Genomic DNA, 19,614 nt, shown 5'->3' with positions numbered 1-19,614 from the left:
TCCCTGGAACATATTCTCGTCACATTCTACTGTATTGCTCCTCTCTATACTTCTAATCTTTACATTTTTATTAGACATTTCATCCTCACTCAGTCTTTTGTTTACCTTTCGCTTGTCTGGCTGGGCCAAGTCTACTCCCTCCTCATTTCCTTCCATTTCCCTCAGTAATCCCTCCCCTTTTCCTCTTTCCCTACTTTCCCACTACTCCACGAGCAATTTCCCCCCCACCCTGTAAAAACACTAGGCACTTCTCTTTGCGTTGGGATCCACAGACTTCAGTTTTCTTCAGAACGTCATCCAAGCCGTCCATTCGCTGAAGTGTGTGTGTGTGTGTGTGTGTGGTATAACCCATATATCGAGCCATATATCTCACACGGGAAGGTAATTGCTATCGATCATGAGTCCAACGCGTGATCCAAAACTGGTGAATCACACACACACATTACTTTATGGGTGGAACGAAGGAAATACAAAGTGTATTTAAAAAGCTGACATCCACAAACACGAAAACTGACTCGATTGCTCCTTATCACTTACGCGCGTTTGTTTCCAACCTTCGCAGCACGTCTGGGAGAACGCTTGGGGAGCTGCAGGTGACCCGTACGTCTTCATCAGTCAAGAACAATTCCTGAGCAACATGGAACACATGCTCAACAATCGTAAGATGAGGAAGAAGATGGGCGGACCTCTCCCTTATTTCTTTATGGTTAGTACTTCACCTTCTTCCTCTAAGATCTTGTTAATAATAATAATTATGGTAATAATAATAATATTACCATTATTATTGGTTAAGCCAAAATGCATGAAGATTCACGAGATGAAGTGACTATTGCAGACCGTAAGATTTTTTTTTTTTTTTTACTTTCGTATCAAAGAATTGAAAGAAAAATGAGGGGATAAATGTATTTAGTACTGTTTACAGTATCAACCCGTTTGTGTAGGCTATGCATGGGAACAACAGAACGCTTCGCGGCAGCGTTCGGTACCTGAAAATTTAAATAAAAAACGGTCCACACCTACACATAAGGAATAGAATCAGTTAAGTATATTCATGTGTGAAGCTTAACATGTATGCTATCTGCACTTACTGAGAATCTACTCCACGTGAAGACGCCACTATACTGTATTTACAACTCCAGGTCATCCAATTCCTTGTCTGTCCCAAGACGACACTGAACACGGTCACACAACGCTCAGCACTAATGCACTAACGTCAGTAGCACAAATTCTTTTGAACACACAGTATTCCATAAACACTTTCAGGAGTTTAAAATAAGTAAATTATGGTCAAATTCATTAGGCGAAATGTCCCCCACCCTAAACAAACCGAAACAGAATTCGAAGTTTGGGTCGGTGGTAGGCTGATTACAAATGGCGTGTAACCAAGCAAGAAAAATAAAATAAATATAATGAATAAATAAACAAACAAATAAATATAATACATAAATAAACAAACAAATAAAAATAGATAAATGATAAACAAACAAATTTATACAATAAGTTTTGCCTCGAGTTTCACCACAGACTGCTCTAGGCAGAAACTGGACTTCAGTATGAGTTGGTTTTATTCATCTTGGAAATTTTCCTTGTACAACTAAAGTGTAAATTTAATAGCGATTATGAAATATTATTGGATGTTGTGGCTGGCTCACTGACTATCACAGGAGATCTAGATGCACTTATCAGTGACAATTACAGGCAAAAAGACTTGTTTGAGATGGGACTATCGTACGAATAAAGAAATTGGCCTCTGCTCGTTTGAAAACGTGTCAACGCTCGAAAAAAGGCAGTTTGGTCTGAGACATTGACGCGGTCTACTTTTTATTTATACTGATATAAATTGTTTTCATTCGATTGAAAGTGCATACTGTCCTAAAATCCCTAGACAGTGGAAGAAGAAAAGGTGTCAACCAGGATGAGAATTTCTCACGTAGGGTATTAGAGAAGAGAGACAGCTACAGTTGGGAGCTGAAGTCAGGGAACTTCGGGAACAAGCCGGGACCGTGAATGCGCCTTCAATACGAACACGTAGTTTCGAAGGACCAGAGAAGAAGTAATATTTTTTTCAGAGAGGGAGTGGTGTAATACGTAGAATGTGAGAAAGGGAAAGAAGTGAAAATATTTGTGCGAGTTGCTCACGACGTGAAGCAGACCCCAGCCTAATTTATGGACCTTCAACGAGCAGAGCTCGCGTTACACATAGAATTTTTATACAATGTATTTGATTTTTTTTAGTTTTCACAGAAAGAAGGACCACAATAAAAATTCAGAGATAATTTCGACATTGATTACAAATCAGGGTATCTCCACAATAATCATGGAGATACCCACCCTAGACTAATCCTGCGCGCACTAGTACCTCAAGCTAAAATAGAATACCTCACATCACAACACTTCTCTATCCATCCTGATGATGCAGCGCTGGCTTGGTAGAATCTCTTGATGGACAAGCACACTTAGAAGAGCAGGATACTGTTGGTGACCACGGATTTTGTTAGTCACATTGTCGGGGATGGTGGGGCACAAGCGACGCGTCTCGTGTTACCCCAGAATTCACGCGGAGGTAAATTCATATATCTTGAACACGGTTAACAATTCTAGCAGACCGTCCACACATTATATGCATTTTAGGAGTCACGACGCAAAATCACTGGGATGCGACTTGCGATTACCGGCAGCTGGATCACTCTATCTGGGGTGTGGTTGGTGAGAGGGTCGAATACCTGCTGACCGACGCCACGCTCGGCACAGTACCAATAGGGCATGATACATTGTTTTTGGTACGTGAATTTTCCAATTGTCAATTTGCTTGAGGAATGTAATATAATGCCAAGACAGGAGTTGGATGCAATTTTAAGAGTCTTGTGAGATAATAGTTTTAAGGAAAGGGACAGATGATTCTAAACAACTTAATTGAAACTAGCTAGAATAAGAAGTGGCACACGCGCAGGGGTATGGAATGACGCGGGTTCTCCAGCAAATAATAATGAAAACAAATGGTGATACCTAGGCCAAAAATATATATATATATATATATTAAATATAATACAAATGTAAAGATACAACAATAATATAACATAGTGAATAAACTGAAGCCAGTTAATAAGTTGAGGCATTTGAAATATAGGAGCCTTTGCTGGCTCCCAGTATGAGTGGCTTGTAGAGACACTGGATGATGAGGTGAAATGATGTCCTGACTAATGGATGAGAACGTGTACATTATTCTCACATAATAAAGGAAATTGAGGATGCTTAGACTCAATAAGGCACTGTCAACCAATTGGCGCCAAACTCTCACAAAATACTGTGGAGAAATGGGACTTGAGTAACTTTAACTTGCCTTTCTCAGGCAAGTTAATGTTACTCAAGGTTTAGCAAAAATATAAAGAAGTAATCACTAGATGCTTTAAGACTTCCAGTGTCTTTACTGAGCAAAGGAAAAATAGCAGAAGGGCCACCTTCCAGGGCTGCATATAAAGGAGAGGCTGAAGCCTTAAAAAAGGGGGGGGGGGGCACTAGGTAGTGTGTTGCAATGCCAAAGTTGTGACATATTCTTACATTTAAAGATAAAATTACAACTTCTCGGGGACAGCGAGGTCCTATAGTCATTTTCTACAGCACTGTCAGTTTTATGCAGAAAAAATAATACACAATACCAAGTCACAAAAATTGTACTTGGATTGGGAAAAGCATAAGCTGGTTCAAAACTTCTGACTGCATCTGCATCATTTTTTCTTTTTATCTGTCTTCTTGATTCCAAATTTATATATATGAAGTTTTTGCTAATTCCCTCGAATTTTTAAAAGGCCTCAAAAAATCCAAAATATGGAGAATCGAGATAGTGATAACTTAATTTTGTTGCATATTGAATTTTGTATATTCCCATCTGAATGCAGTTAATTATTTTCCTTGTTTACTCAATCAAAAAGCACAAGTCTAAACATTCCTCCCTGACTCTTGCAGGCAGTTGACACTGATGGCAGTGGAGAGATTTCATTGGATGAATTTCAGGTGTTTTTCAAATGCCTAGGTCTTCCAGAGGAGGTAGGTGTTACAGATATTAACTGTAATAGACATTTGTATAGACATTTGGGAATGGATGCTAAGAGGAGATTGTATGAAGGAGTGATTGTGCTGACAGCACTGTATGGGGCAGAAACATGGAACATAAGAGAGGAAAAGAGGAGGAGTTTGAATGTATTTGAGATGAGGTGTCTGAGAAGTATGATAGGGGTTACTAGGTTGAATAGAGTGAGAAATAAGGAGGTGAGGAGGAGAACGGGGATGGTAAGGGAGTTGGGAGATAGGGTGGATGAAAGAGTACAGTATTGGGATGGTTTGGACACATGGAAAGAATGAGTGAAGAAAGACCAGTAAAAGAGGTGTGGAAGGTAGATGTGGAAGGAGTGAACATGAGGGGGCGACCGAGGATGAGATGGATGGATGGGGTGAGGGGGACTTTGGGGAAGAGGGGAATGTCTGTTGTGGAAGGATGGTAGAGGACAGAATACAGGGGTGAATGGAGAATGGTTGTATATGGATGATGTTTTGATCCATGAGGTGGAATGGGTGGAGGATATGGGGTGAGGGAGTATGTATGAGAAAAATTTGACGCAATCCAAAGGGATTCTCCTTTTCTGCACAAGGGGATGGAGAGGTTGGGGGGGAGTCACCAATGTAATGAAGCTGTCTTGCTGTGGATGTGCTGTGTCTTGTGACACTGCTTCTGACCCAGGGTAGTGGACAAGATGCAGGGATGACCTGTCATCCAGGAGGTGCCAAGATAAGAGGGAGGGAAGAGGGTGGAGGGGAGTGGAGTGTGATAGGGATGGAATGGGTGGGAGTGGTATGTCTTTGTTTTTTGGCTACCTCCCTTATAAGAGGGAAAAGAGCCTTTGGTATATGTATGTATGTATTTGTTTTTAATAGGTTATTTCACAGGTTGCCTTAAGTTTTAGATTTAAGTATGCACTATTTTTTGCCTCAATCTTTGGAACATTCAAAGAACTATTGTGAATTGTTATTATGGCAGTCTGTGGGTGAATTTATCAATCTAAGGGAAAGTTCTTGATTTCAAGGATTAAAATCTGTCTTTGCAGAGTGCAGAGGAAACCTTTAATATGATAGATGTCAATGGAGATGGCAAAATCAGCAGGAAAGAGTTTGTAAGAACAGGTCGTGAATTCTTCCTTTCTGAAGATGAATCTTTGCCCAGCAAGATCTTTTGGGGACCTCTTCAAGCATGAGCAGTATGAATTTTCTAGACCTGTGTGATGTAGGCATGAACATATGACAATAAGGTTAGCATTATATTTTTACATATTTGTACATTATTGTATGACAACTTCAAACTTTTATTAATTTTTTCTCCATCTTTCTCCTTTGGTTATCTTTGAATGCAACTGATTGTCCTTCAATACACTGGTGCTCATCAGTGACTGCTGTAGCTGACACCATTATATACAGGAATACCTCACTATTCAACCGTCCTCTCCTTTATATGGGGGGACGGAGAGGGGGGGTCGCCGATTTAATGAAGCGGCCTTGCTGTGGATGTGCTGTGTCTTGCGACACTGCTTCTGACCCAGGGCAGTGGACAGGGTGCAGGGATGACCCGTCATTTAGGAGGTGCAAAGATGGGAGGGAGGGTGGAGGGGTGTGGAGTGTTTTTGGGGATAGAATGGGTGGGAATGATTTTATGCCTTTTCCTTTTTGGCTACCTCCCTAGTAAGGGGGAAAAAGCCTTGGTATATGTATGTATGTATGTACAACCATGTTGTGTTCCCAGCTGACTGGTTGCACTGCGAAAATTCGTTTATCGAGATGGGTTTTACATGTAAATAGGGGGTTTGTGTTCAAGGACCCTGTCAACCCCCTCCTCAATTTTTGCTTGGGGCTTTCACATACACCCAACAATTGTTTTACCTACTTTACAGCACTCGGTTGTATAGTGAGCTATTCCTGTATATATATTTTATTTATTTTTCCTATTTATGGAGACATCACTGTAGCAGAGGGGTCGAATTTCCACCAATTGACTTCATAGCTTTATGCCATAGAATTTGTTACATGTCTTGCAACATGGAATTTTCAAGATCTTATTTTTAACTTCACTTTTCCCATGCTGTTCACAGATTTTTTGCTCCACTTGTTGAAATTGGTGCATTAATTATACTTTCAAACTTCAGATTCCGTTTCATTCTTGTATTAACTGTAATCTTTTACCATTTCCAGGGTACCTGCAGACGAGGATCCATGTGGGTTTTCAGTGTAAAAAAAGAAGAGAGAAAATAAGATTTAGTGTTATCCTAGGCTTTCCTGTACTGTATACTAAGTGCTTCATGGTTATGAAAACTCACCTGTGGTCTTTGTAAAACAGACTGACCAGTCCATCTATCCCTGAACTGGACATAATCCTAAAACTCCAGTTTCTGAAGATACATTATTGGCATTGTGATATTTTGAATATCCAGGCATTTTTGTCTGAAACTGCTTAGATTTCAATAACTGGAACCTATACTATGTCTGGGACTAGTTCAACCAGGCTGCCGAGTTGTTTTATGAAACCAGTGTAACAAGTAGTGTACATAGAAATACAGTACAGGACTTTGAAATGCATTAAAGTATTTAAAAAAAAAACTTGTAATAATGTCTTCCAGGGTCTATTGTGATTGTAAAGGCCCTGTAACCATTTAAAGGGTTAAACTTTATTGGAAATAGAGCAAGCTGCTATTACAGTTAGGAACCCTGAAATCATAAGCCATCATTCCTATAGACAGTAGCTACCTTTCTCTAGCTACTTGTGTTTGTCCAGTCATACTATACCCAGCAAGTACATGTTATGTATTTATAAGATCCAAATTAGAAACATATACATAGATGAATATATATTTTTTAACTTTGTCAATATGGAGCCATATGTTGCAAATATCATAGCTTTTATCATAATCTTTTCTTAGCAAGGCACATTTTTATTCATTTTAGGCTAATGATCTAAGGCACCTGTATAGATTTTCTGGTTAATATGAGACAATTCTCTACAGTTGAGGAACAGCCCCTGGACTAAAGGGGATAGATTGTGAAAGCATAGGTATAGCTGGACTTTTTCTACAAATATGAATTCGTTTTGTATTTTTTTTTACCAGCTGTCATGGCATTCCCTACCTTGCCTTAGAGAAAGGGTTGCTGTTGTTGTCTATAATATTGTAATGGTACAGGAATAGTACTTCCAGCCTGAGGTCTGACTTCAACTCAGTGAAACCAACTGGTATTAGTCCCAGCAAATGTGTAGCATATCAAGCCATAATGAAGGGATTCTGTAGGGAGAAGTTTTGGGCTTAAATTCCTATTTCTAGGCTTTGTTTTTCTTTGTTCAGGGATAATTCTTCTTCACTGTCATGTATATATTTCTGTAAAGTTAATAACCATCTCATCATTCTTTTATACATTATTATAAATTAAGGCTACTGGAACTTTTTATTTTATTTACGTTACCCTTTATCTCACAGAAATGGAGAGGTGGAAGGAGAGTGGAAATCAGAGTAAAAATGAAAGAGGTTGGATGGGGTATGAGTGGAACAGATTAGTTAAGTGAGGAGCTGGAAAAAACACTGAGATTTAATTATATAAGAGATGATTAAGAAGGAGTCTAAGGCATTGATATACTATGGTTAGTAAGAGTGCATAATGTAAGAGAAGAGAAGTACTTAAGGAGTGGAAAAAATCATGCATGGTCCCAATTTATGAAGGAAAAGGCTACAAGCTCCATTGTAAAAAATACAGAGGTATTAGCATTTTGAACATACCAGGTAAGGTGTATAGCAGAATTACAGTATTGAGGATACAGAGATAAACAGATAAAAAAGAAACAGTGTAGTTTTCATAAAGGAAGATGTGTAGATCAGTTGTTTATTCAAACAATCTTATGACAAAATGTGTGACTAGGGGAAGAAATTATATCTGTCCAAGGAAGCTCCACCTCCACCCAGAGGTACCTTAACCTCTTTAATATGAGTCAAATTCTCACTGGTAGCATTAGCTGCCTGATGTACAATCACAATACTCGCATTATAAAATATAATGTTACAGCTGTATTACTTGCTCTCTTTCACTCAGAATATTAATAACCACAGAAAATATGATCTAGACAGTTCACAGAATAGAGGGTCACTCAGCTACAACTACAAAATAAATTAATCAAGACACTGATGCTGGCATCCTCATATACCCACTTGTGCCTATGCCTATGTAGGCATCAATGTGTGGAAGGGGTTAAGGGGCAATGCCTGGTCTCCAGAACAGGTCCAAAGTGGACAGCTTTAGGTATTTGGGGTTGCATGTGGCAAGAAAGGGAGTGGAGGTGGAAGTCAATTGTAGACTGAGATAAGCAAGTAAATAACTTGGAGGACTGAAAAGTGTCATGAGAAATAGGCATTTGGGAATATATGCAAAGAGGTTCTACAAAGGGGTGATTGTGCTGACAGTACTGTATGGGGAAGGGACCTGGAATTTAAGAGAGGCAAAGAGAAGTTTAAATGTGCGATGAAACACATGAGAAGTATGATAGGGGTTAGATAGAATGAGAAACAAGGAGGCGAGTGTGGCATACTGTGGTAGGATATGATGGCATGGTGAGGCCCTCACCTGCAACAATGCTTCTTGCACAATGGCCCTACATGCCAGGCATGACCACGCTGCCACATTGACACAAATGGCTACTCAAACAGGCACCCATTAGGAATAAGATGGAATGTAGGTAAAAGTGCAGACACTCTGAAGCATGTGTAGCGGCTAGGTAGAGTTGCAGACACATTTATACTAGGCATGGCAACATCTCTGCCTTGTGTAGTGAAAGACGTGCCTCTGCAGGGCCCGTGCTGACAGTTACTCGTTAGACTTCTTACACATATGACATGTCCCCCTCTGTACAAATAAACTACCAATTAATTAATGCGTAACTTGTCCTTCCTTGGTTTCACTGTTGCCTCCCCTTGCAGGATTTCTTACAGCGAGGAGAGCTGGGGTGGAAAAGGAAGTGGTAGATAGGGCAGATAAAAGAGTATTGGGATGGTTTGGACATGTAGAATGAGTGAAGATTAGTAAAAGAGGTGTGGAAGGCAGAGGTGTATGAGGGGGTAATTGAGGATGAGATGGATGGATGGGTGTAGGGGCATTGAGCAAGGGAGACAGCAGGAGATAGGGGTGAGTGGAGAATGGCTGTGTATAGATCCATGGAAGGGAGAGGATGAGGGATGGAGTGGTTATGTATGATACTTTGACAAAGCCTGAAGGGATATCTCCCCATCTCTTTTCTTCTGCATGAGAGGAAAGAGCAGGGGTGTCACTGATTAAGTGAATCGGCCTTGCTGCATTACTTCTGACCATGGGTGGTGGGTGAGATACAGGGATGACCAGTCATCCATGAGGAGCTAAGATAAGAGGGAGGAAAGGGTGGTGGATGGAAGTGGAAAGGGTGGGAGTAGGTACTAGCCTTTTGACTTGGCTACCTCCCTTGTAGGGGGAAAACCCCTTTGTAAATAGATGTTATAGGAGGGCTGACTGTAATGTACTCTTTGAATTCAGCAAGTTGGGTGAATTGCCCAAACATTTTCACATAATAAAATTAATATACAACACCTGGTCTAGTTTAAAGCTTGACAAAGTAACAAATGAGTTAATGAGAACTTCAGGTCAATTTGCTGAATATATTTTATTACCTTACAGACTTTAGACTAAGCTTCATTACAAAACATACACATGAATAACACAATGATTGTGGTTATGCAAGATATCATCATCCACACTTCAACCATTGAATTGTATACAATTTGTCAAGGAAAATAATGTTTTGTCTGCCAATCATAGAAACAACTTAAATGTATAATGGTTTTAGAGGAAACTGCAATATACCCTCAACGTCTTTGGGTTGCGACAAATAACACAGGTGACATGCATGTTAGAGTATGTAACTGTACTGTAATAAATGTGAGTGTGTGTGCAAGTCTGTTGAAACAAATTTGTACATGAGGGGTGTTTTCTACCCTCTACTGTTCACTCTGGTCCTAAATCACCTGTTGACGTAAGTAAATGAACAAATTAAATAGTATCATTTAGTTACAAGAGACTAAAACTTTTCAAGGTGAAACTAACCAAATAAGTTTTTGTAAAAGACAATTTTAACAGTTAAAAGAACAGAATATGATTCAAATACATAGGACACACATAGCATTTATAGTTGACACATCCAATCCTCCCAAACTTCATTACACCTGAATGTGGGAGCATTTGATACACCCCATAACCACTATGCTATACCAAGTAGAAGATACTAACCTCCTCACCTGGTTTTTATATCCTCACCAGTTCTTCACTGAACATAAAAAAAAATTCATTAATGTTAAACAGCTTTATCAATCTTACTTCCTTCTTCATGATAAATGCTGGTTCTGTCTAACCCTATGATCTCTACATCTTTCTTGTTATTCTATTGCCTCTTGAAATACAAATTTTCATAATAAATTTCAGTCTTTATTTTTCCTTTTACTTCTGCTCCTGTATTGAAGATTCTGTCTTTAAATATCGACAGTAGGTTTGAGGAAGGTTTTATTCCTCTCCAACATTTCCTGTTTTTGTTTTTGTTTGGCCGATTCAAGGAATTTTTCCATATCATCCAAAGTTTGACCTGGGCCTTTTAAGCCCTTGTCCAGTCCTTCCTCAGCTGCCCATTTCCCAAACATTGCTGCTTTATCACGTGGTTTCTTCTCGCCTTTCTCTCCAGGGACAGGACTTTTCTCTCTATCAGATTCACTGCTTGGTGACGAGAGCTTCTTTGGTGGTTCTGGAGATCTAGATTTGGAGTTTTTTTTTAGAGGAGGAGGTGAGGGAGTACAGACAGGAGCTGGAGATGCGACTTCGTCTGGGGCTGGTGAAGCTGGCGCTGGAGCAGGGGATGGAGACCGAGCACGGGGGGGAGTGGGAGGACGAGGTGATTTAACTTTGGATGAAGGGCTGCTTGGTGTTTTCTTGCTTTTAATGATTGAACCATCCACTGCTCCATACTTTATGTGAGATTGGATTTTTCTTTTGGCTTCTTCAATCATTTTCTGACGCTCATACCAATTAAGAGACCCTTTGTCTGAGTTACTATGTCTTGGAGTGCGGCTCCTACTATGGCTATGACTACGACTGCGGGTGCGACTACGGGTACGACTGCGGCTGCGGCTTCGGCTACGACTCCGAGTGCGGCTACGGGTTCTGCTGCGTGTACGCTGTCTCCTGCGATAGTGGTCTCCTCTGTCATTGTACCATCCACGTCCTCTTCCCCTGTAACCCCTGTTACCTCTGCCACCATGATGATAGAAGCCTTGCTTGAAACCTCTGTGATGGTATCCACCTCTCTGGAAACCTCGTCCCCTGTATGGCCTGTGGCCACCCCGGTCGTAACTGCGGTGGAAAAATGCATAATATCTCTTATCAGGGGTATAGGAACGGGACCTCGACCTTGAACGAGATCGAGAACGTGTCCACGACCGACTACGGGAGTAGGATCTAGATCTAGACCTACTTCTACTCCGTGATTTATACTTTCTGCCTCTTGACCTGGACCTGTCTCTGTCTCTGTCTCTGTCTCTGTCTCTGTCTCTATCCCTGTCTCGGTCTCGGTCGCGGTCTCTGTCTCTGTCTCGCTCCCGCTCTCGTTCTCTCTCTTGTGACTTTGCACGGGATACTGGCTTTGATGAGGATTGGGCTTTGCTTGGACGGAAGCTTGGTGCTGGGGTTTCAACAACTGGTGCTGGAGGTGTTGGTGTTTCTGGAACAATGATGGAATCCAACTTCTCTTTCATGGTCTGAGGGTCCAAGCGGGGTCGCTGAGGTGGTTGCTGCTGCTCCTGCCAAGATTCCTTCTCGACTTCTTCTTCACTGTCATCCATGAAGGCTGGGTGTACAGATGGTGCTTTCTGTTGCTGTGAGGGGGACTTGCTGTCTGACGCTTTGTTAACTTTAGATTTGAGCCGAAAACCTTTCTCATAGTTATTCATGACCATCATCATGCGCTGTAGACTGTCATCTGCACCACTTGCACTACTTTTAGGCCTGTGTCAAATAAAAAAATATCACATGTATCTAAAGTTGTGACATTCATTAAAAGTATAGCATGAAGGAGAACTTTATATATGGCAAATAATCATAATATTCTGGAGTGTTAAAAAATATTTCATTCTGCCTGTGTTCATAAATGAAAAACTAGGGAGTAAAAGTTAAGACAATCATAATTACACCTGAATCCCAACATTCGCGGACATTAGAGGAACACAATAACTTCCAAGGTAATGAAGTGTCGTAAAAAACACATTTGAAGATGAATGCAAAGGAAATATTGTGCAAAGGGATGATTGTGTCTATGACACTGTAAGAAGCAAATTGGAATTTAAAGGAAGCAGAAAGGAAAAGCCTAAATGTGTCTGAGATGAAGTCTTCAAGAAATCTGGTGGGGGTTACAAGGATGGAAAGACTGGGTAATGAGGTGGTGAGGCAGAGACCATGGGTAGAATGAGAGCTGGGATATAGCATTAATCAAAGAATATTGTGATGGCTTGGGCATATGGAAAGAAAGAGTGAAAAGCAACTAGCAAAGGATGTGGAAGACAGAGGTAGTTGGAGTAAACTTGAATGGAGAATGAAGAATCAGATGGATTGAAAGGGGCATTTGGTACAAGAGGAGTGTCTATCAAGCTAAGATGGAAAAGGGAGAGAGAGAGAGAGAGAGAGAGAGATGTGAGGGAAAGTAGTTGTGAAGGGGTGAAAAATTATGCAACCCAAAGGGATTGTGTTTCAACTGGCATAGAGCTTCCATCCCAACAGAGGAGCAAAATAAATAAAACCTACCTGTCTACTGCCACTTTCTGTTTCTTCTCTGGCATCTTTGGAGGTGTATCTTCCCTACAAATGCAATGAAATTATGAGTTGTAAACTCAATGTCCGCCCAGTGGGAGACCATATGTTAAATTTTCAATATCATTCAAATCAATCCTCATACTACAAAGCCTTATTCCTTGGAAAAAATATAAGCCTAATAGCTGACAACAGACCAGTTTATCAAAACCTATATCAGTTTATCAAAACCTATATCAAATCCAAAAGGAAATCAATAAAACTTTTTAATTCAATTTTATTATATTACATGTTTATTAACTACATGTTAATGCAATCAATACCATACTTGGTTTAAGAACTGACACTATATATTCCTATCACCAAAACAACATAACACAAGATCTTCTATTATCAATAGCTACCGACTTTATTTTCCTCATACTTACTCCTTAACCTTGGTGGCCTCAAGCTTCTTATAGTAAGCAGTGAGTTTCTCTTCCAGTCCACCCAGTCCAGATGTGCTGATCTCCTCTCTGTAAGAAGTGAAAGTATAAAGGACATCACAACATGTACATATGTCCAAGATTTATTGTAACATTTGCATGTGGGTCATCAGTTTAAAATTAAAGCTTCATCCTTTCTCCTTAATCTAGTCTAGTCCCCTTGTGTTCACTATGTTCAAACAGATGACCACCATTTTTTGGACATTGCTGATAACATCATTGGGTTTGATATGACATTTCAAAGAACAAGTACATCTTTGGAACACCCTATTTGCGAGTGTATGAAAGTGAATGTGTATGTATGTTTGTGTCTACAATAGATATCATTACAATGTACCTATACATATGTCAGAATGATAACAACAAGGCTTTACACTATGTCTCCTGGCCCTGCCCCAAATCCCATAACTTTCCCAAGATTGTGTTACTATTCCACAGATATTCCACAGAAAATAGATTAATTTTTTTTCCCCACAAGATGATCCAGGTTGGCTTTCCCTCTATTAAACAAAATCATTTGATGGCAGTTAATATATGACTTATGTCAAAATGTAGTGAAAATATTAACAAATAAGGAATAATTTCAAAGAAGAAAAATACTTGTACACGAACATTTTCGCAAGAATTTCTTCTTTCTTTGGGGACGCCTCCTTCTTTGCACGCTTTTCGGACTTCTTGTCTTCCTTTTTATGTCCCGATTTCTCACTGCTTTTCTGCTTCTTCTCGCCCTTCTTCTTTGGTCTTTCCCGGCTGGAGCTCCTGCTCTTACTCCGGCTATGACTTCTGCTGCTGCTGCCACTTGTGCTGTTGCTACGGTGTGACTCTGCAAGTGCAAGATCTAACAATTACTCGTGAGTGCTTCTGTGCTCTCTTCCCCGTGTGACTTGAATGGATATTTGTCATCACTTTGGAGGCAGTGTGCATAGAAGTAAAATGCCACAGCTTACCTGTATCACCCTCACTTTTGGGTATATAAGTGTTATTGCCATCACTACCAATAATGAAACCTTAACAGGCATTGGTATTTTAGGAGCAATTTTTTACACATTTCCTGAAATACCCTCATTATTAATATGTGACAACTGAGACCATTATGTTCAACACATCCAGGTAATGGGAAACAACACTTTTTAACTTAGGAAAGAAAATCAGTGGTAATGTTTCAAAGAGCCTTCAATGCATAACAAAACTAATATACGAGGTCCATTCAAAAAGTATCCAACCATGGTCCATTAAGAAAAGAATCGAGTACATTTTACAAATTTTATTTAATTACCTTCAAAATACTCCCCTTGGGAGTGCACACACCTCTCCCAGCAATGCTGCCACTGCTGGTAAATTTGTGGAATGCCGAAATTGGAATGTTGCTATGCCGTCATTTTTCTCACAATTTCTCCTCTCGACTCAAAGCGCCTCCCTTACAGGTTTGTTTTCAGTTTAGGGAACAGCCAGAAGTCCCAAGGTGCCATGTCTGGAGAGTATGGAGGGTGTCAAACAAGTGGAGTGTTGTTTTTGGCCAGGTAAGTTTGGATCAGGTGGACAGAATGAGCAGGCGCATTATCATGGTGAAACTACCAGTTTTGCGCTGCCCACATTTCAGGTCGTTTTTGTCGCACAGCATCACGAAGGTGTCGCATAACCTCCAGATAGTACTCATTAATTGTGTGTCCTTTTGGTGCATATTCATAATGCACAATACCACTGGAGTAAAAAAAAAAACCATGTAAACATCACCTTGATGTTGCTGCAAACCTATCATGTTTTTTTGGGTCTTGGTGACGTCTGATGCTTCCATTGTGATGACTGAAATTTTTGTTTCCAGGTTGTATCCACTGCTCATGTCTCATCACCAATGAAGATGGTCTTCATGAAGTCAGTCACTGTTAGTACAGTCAAGCAGGTCTTGTGCAATATCCAGGCAGAGTTCTTTCTGCTGTTCCACCAGCAACTTGGGGATGAATTTTGCCGACACTCATCACTCATCTTCTGTTAAAATTATATGAATTAATCCTGTTATTCCTACTTCTCTGACAATCTCGTTGATTTATATGATGGTTGTCCTCCACTATTCAATGAAAATTCGCAATGAATTCTTTGTTTCTGCTGGTGGATAGCCTGCCAGACCGAGGTTTGCTCTCAACTGAGGTTTGTCCTTGCTTGAAGCAGTTATATCACTCCTTTATATGTGTTATTCCCATGGCTTCATCCCCAAAAGTTTGCTGAATCTTCTGGATATTTTGTGCTTGCGTATCACCAAGCTTCTGACAGAACTTAATGCAGTAGGGCTGCTCAATGTGCTCCGAAATGTAAGGATGATAATCTGACGAGAGTGTGCTGGTTGTCTGTACTCTAACCTTCACAGACAGTGCCGTCAACTACTACAAAAATTAATTGCTACATGGTAAATTATTTTTCCTTTTATGGACATAGGTTGGATACTTTTGAATGGACCTCGTATATGCATACATCTATACTAAAAGAAATTTTCCCTCTTTTAATGGGGGTACATACATGCATGTACCAAAAAGCATTTTTTCTTTTCAAGTGGGGTACCTTGACTTCTTGTACGAATTTACCCCTAAGAGTTACAGAAAGTAGGATGTCTAATCCCATCCTCCATCCCATTTCTGCTGCCTTTTATGACCTGAGTGGGAAAACTCAGATGCAGTATTCTTTCTTACCTTGCCAGAAATACATATACCAATGGCTTTTTCCCCCTTACAAGGGAGGTAGCCAAAGTCAAATGCAAAAATCCACTCCCACCTATTTCATCCCCATATACTACACTCCTATTCACCACCCCTCCCTCCCTCTTTTCTTGGCTCCTCCTGGATGATGGGTCATCGCTGTATCTTGCCCACTGCCCTGGGTCAGGAACAATGTAGCAGGATACAGCACATCCACAGCAAGGACACTTCATTTAATCGGTGACCCCACCTCTCTCTCCCTTCATGCAGAAAAAGAGAAGGCGGGGAAAAATCCTTTGGGTTGCATCAAAATATCATTCACATGTACTCCCTCACCCTCCCATGCACCACAGCATCATCCATACACAACCATTCTCCACTCACCCCAATCTTCTGTCTTCTTCCTCAACAGACATTCCCCTCATTCCCAATGCCCCTTTTACCCATCCATCCAACCTCCCTCCATTCTCACTCACCAACTCCAAAACCCTGCCTCGCATTCACTTCTCTCACCACTCCAACCATATGCACATTGAACAACCATCTCTTTCATTGCTTTTTGTGTCTCCTCTTTTCCTACAGCCCCTATCATTCTCTTCTCTGACCACATTTTCCTGACACCTCCCACTGCAATAATCAAAGCCTCCCCCTGTACATCCAACTTCCCAAAATACTTTAACCCATTTACCCTTTACCACTTTCATTTCCATTAGCATCTGTCCATCTGCACCCTTTACATTCTTCTATACACTCAAGTTCTCCCCTCCATTCACTTCCTTCCAATTTGAACCCTGACACCAACAAGTTAGACCAAGGGCATGGTTAATTAAATTCCAAGCTACAAAGTCCTCCATGAGAGGCACCACTCTAGCCTCTAGAAGGAGTTCCAACATTGAGCCGATTCACATTTTCTAAAATAAAAAATCTCTAATAACACCCACCCTACATCTGCCTCGCTCTTGACATCCCTCACCTTGTGTTTTGCTGGAGAGATTAAGCATGTTCTGACTGATGATTTTGATCCCTACTCTGTACAGATTTGGTTTGGGTTAAAGATAAGCAATTTCACTGATCTGCACAGCAGCTCCTGGACTGAAGGAATTAATATACACTCACATAAGCATAAATATGGTTGAAATTAATTAAAAGAAATCCCAAACATAATGCATGATATTCCACTGAGAGTCCTGTAGAAAAGAAACAACATCACCAGTTTATCATTTCATGATTATACCAAACAAGATGAATCATACTGAAACCTGTGTATACATGCATTTTTTCCAACTGAATACATCATTATAAATACCAAGAGTATGTATGTGTATACCAATGACCTTTTGCTTTCTGTAAGTGGGGATGGATATTTCAAAGCTTGCCTTGACTCCTTGTAGAAGACAAATACAGAAATGGACTTCAGTCCCCTCACTGTGCCCCATTTACTCACCTTTCATACATATCCCACAGGTTTTTTTCCCCTACATGGGGGGTAGCCAAAAAGAAAAAGGCATAGAAACCACTCCCACCCATTCCATTTCTTATATATTCCACTCCCCTCCACCCTCCTCTCTCCCTCTATCTTGGCACCTTCTGGATGACTCATCTTTCACACATACATAATATGGTTGTGGCATTCTTATCCTGTCACAGGAGCATAAGAAAAGAAGTGGTGTCCTAAAAGTGGTACAGGAAAGATTTAAGAACAACTGTTGACACTAAGGATTCTGAAAGTTGAAGTGGCTCAGCATTCTTCTACAAATGGCAATTTGTCTCTGAACACAAAAGACTGCTGTGTTGATCCACATGGGTGTCATTGGAATCTTTAACTATGCAGCCAATACCCTCGTATGACAACTATTGGTCAATCTACCTACATACCAACAGGCTTCTTTCCCCTTACAAGGGAGATTGCCAGCCAAGGCATGCACCCACCCTCATCTGTCACCCATTGTTTCCCTTTCATTTTAGCTCTTTGTGGATGAAGGGTCATCCCTGTTCCCTGCCCACTGCCTAACTCAGAAGAACTGCAACAAGACACAACACATCCACATTGGGGGCAGCTACTTTATTTGCAGTAACTACTTATAAAAACATTTAATTTTCTAAACTTATATATATATATACACATACATACATATACCAAGGCTTTTCCCCTCTTACAAGGGAGGTACCCAAAAAGGAAAAAGGCATAAAATCATTCCCACCCATTCCATCCCTGAATACACTCCAAACCCCTCCACCCTCACTCTTATCTTAGCACCTCCTGGATGACAGGTCATCCCTGCACCTTGTCCACTGCCCTAGTGAAACTTAAATCAGTGAAACTTAATAGAACTTTCTTCTCCACTCCTGAGAACCCTCAGGAATAATAAAGTTGTCCTTGTACAAACTCAAACCCCAACCTCAGTTCTGTCTGCAAATTCAAATTACCTTTGTTCCTTTTTTCTCTTTTTTCTTTTTTATCTTTCTTTGATTTCTTCTCCTTTCTGTGCTTTTTCTTTTCCTTTGTCTCTTTCTGAGAACCTTTACTGTAAAAAATAAAAAATAAAATACAAAAATAATTAGTATTCTTTTCTAGGATAAAAGTTCCAGTGCTTAATTTACACAAAACCTCTGAGAAAGAGAATGCTGACATTATGCAAATTTTCACATACACAATAACTGATAATCAGATAACACAGAAGAATGGTCAAGTTCTGATAAAATTATGCTTCATATAATAATGTAATGTATTACAGTGCAAGTGAAATTTAATTTCTATTAAAATTACCTTGGCCCTTCCAACTGTTTCAGAAACTGTTCCACACGTGCATTGTAGTCATCATCTTGTTGCTTGCTTGCTGGGGCAGAAGCTAACAAGAAAAGAGTACAGTTGTTAAATTGCAAAGTATATAAAAAAAATGCCTATAAATAACTAAACCAATAATAACAATAATAATACTACAACTACTAATTGTTGCCTTGGGTTTCATTATGTGGAAATGCCACAAATCTCTCTGGGAAGAAATCATGGACTGTTGTTTGATGTCTCTTACCACTCTTTTGCTAATCTTTCTTTTGTTTCCTTTCTCTTCACACGATCTTCATTTGTTTATTCATTTCCTTAAATATTCTCTCCCTTATATGAGACACCACCTCATTCTACAATGTAGTGCACTAAATCTCTAAACAACAACAGTACATCTTCCCTGAGTGACCTGTTGGTCCACCATGTGGGTGTAGCCTGGGAGCCATGGGTTGTCTCCTTGAGAGACCTGGGGCAATGGATTGATTGAATTTCCCCCCCCTCATCTTTACCACTAGGTTTCACAATGTGTGTCTGCATGTGATGGTTTTATGGGGAACATCAGACTTGGTCTCCTCACAAATATCCATATATCAATACCATCACCACATACAACAGGGTTGGCATTATCTTTCCAGAATGACCCTAAAAAGTTCCTACCAATTTCCACAATTTTCTCAACTCTTCTTAATGCAAGGAGAGTTGGTAATTGACAGTTCCTCTCCTAATGTTCAGTACTGTAAACATAGCCCCATATTCACACAATTGA

At 40.2% G+C, this 19,614-nt stretch overlaps 2 protein-coding genes across 7 annotated transcripts in view; one reads left to right on the top strand and one right to left on the bottom strand.

Moving 5' to 3' along the window:
* The window catches only part of CBP (sarcoplasmic calcium-binding protein), a 102,897-nt gene extending 92,538 nt beyond the window's left edge, over window positions 1-10,359 (top strand). For both annotated transcript variants that reach the window (XM_076191999.1, XM_076191998.1), the window contains exons 5-8: window positions 563-706; window positions 3,964-4,044; window positions 5,100-5,300; window positions 6,235-10,359. In XM_076191999.1, coding sequence (XP_076048114.1) covers window positions 563-706; window positions 3,964-4,044; window positions 5,100-5,246 — 372 coding nt within the window. In that variant the 3' untranslated portion in view covers window positions 5,247-5,300; window positions 6,235-10,359. The remainder of the gene's footprint in view (window positions 1-562; window positions 707-3,963; window positions 4,045-5,099; window positions 5,301-6,234) is intronic.
* The window catches only part of LOC143029274 (uncharacterized), a 62,612-nt gene continuing 52,688 nt past the window's right edge, over window positions 9,691-19,614 (bottom strand). For 4 of the 5 annotated variants that reach the window (XM_076191994.1, XM_076191993.1, XM_076191996.1 and 1 more), the window contains 6 exons: window positions 18,831-18,912; window positions 18,491-18,588; window positions 13,989-14,214; window positions 13,320-13,406; window positions 12,886-12,939; window positions 9,691-12,093 (listed from right to left, as the gene is read on the bottom strand). In XM_076191994.1, the coding sequence (XP_076048109.1) occupies window positions 10,572-12,093; window positions 12,886-12,939; window positions 13,320-13,406; window positions 13,989-14,214; window positions 18,491-18,588; window positions 18,831-18,912 (2,069 nt within the window). In that variant the 3' untranslated portion in view covers window positions 9,691-10,571. The remainder of the gene's footprint in view (window positions 12,094-12,885; window positions 12,940-13,319; window positions 13,407-13,988; window positions 14,215-18,490; window positions 18,589-18,830; window positions 18,913-19,614) is intronic. The other variant, XM_076191995.1, reaches the window with a different exon arrangement.

Source organism: Oratosquilla oratoria, chromosome 10 (assembly GCF_046742065.1).
Source record: "Oratosquilla oratoria isolate Oo_2021 chromosome 10, ASM4674206v1, whole genome shotgun sequence".
Classification (NCBI taxonomy): Eukaryota; Metazoa; Arthropoda; class Malacostraca; order Stomatopoda; family Squillidae; genus Oratosquilla; species Oratosquilla oratoria.
The sequence above is the reverse complement of the archived record's forward strand: the minus strand, read 5'-3'. Positions and strand labels throughout refer to the sequence as shown.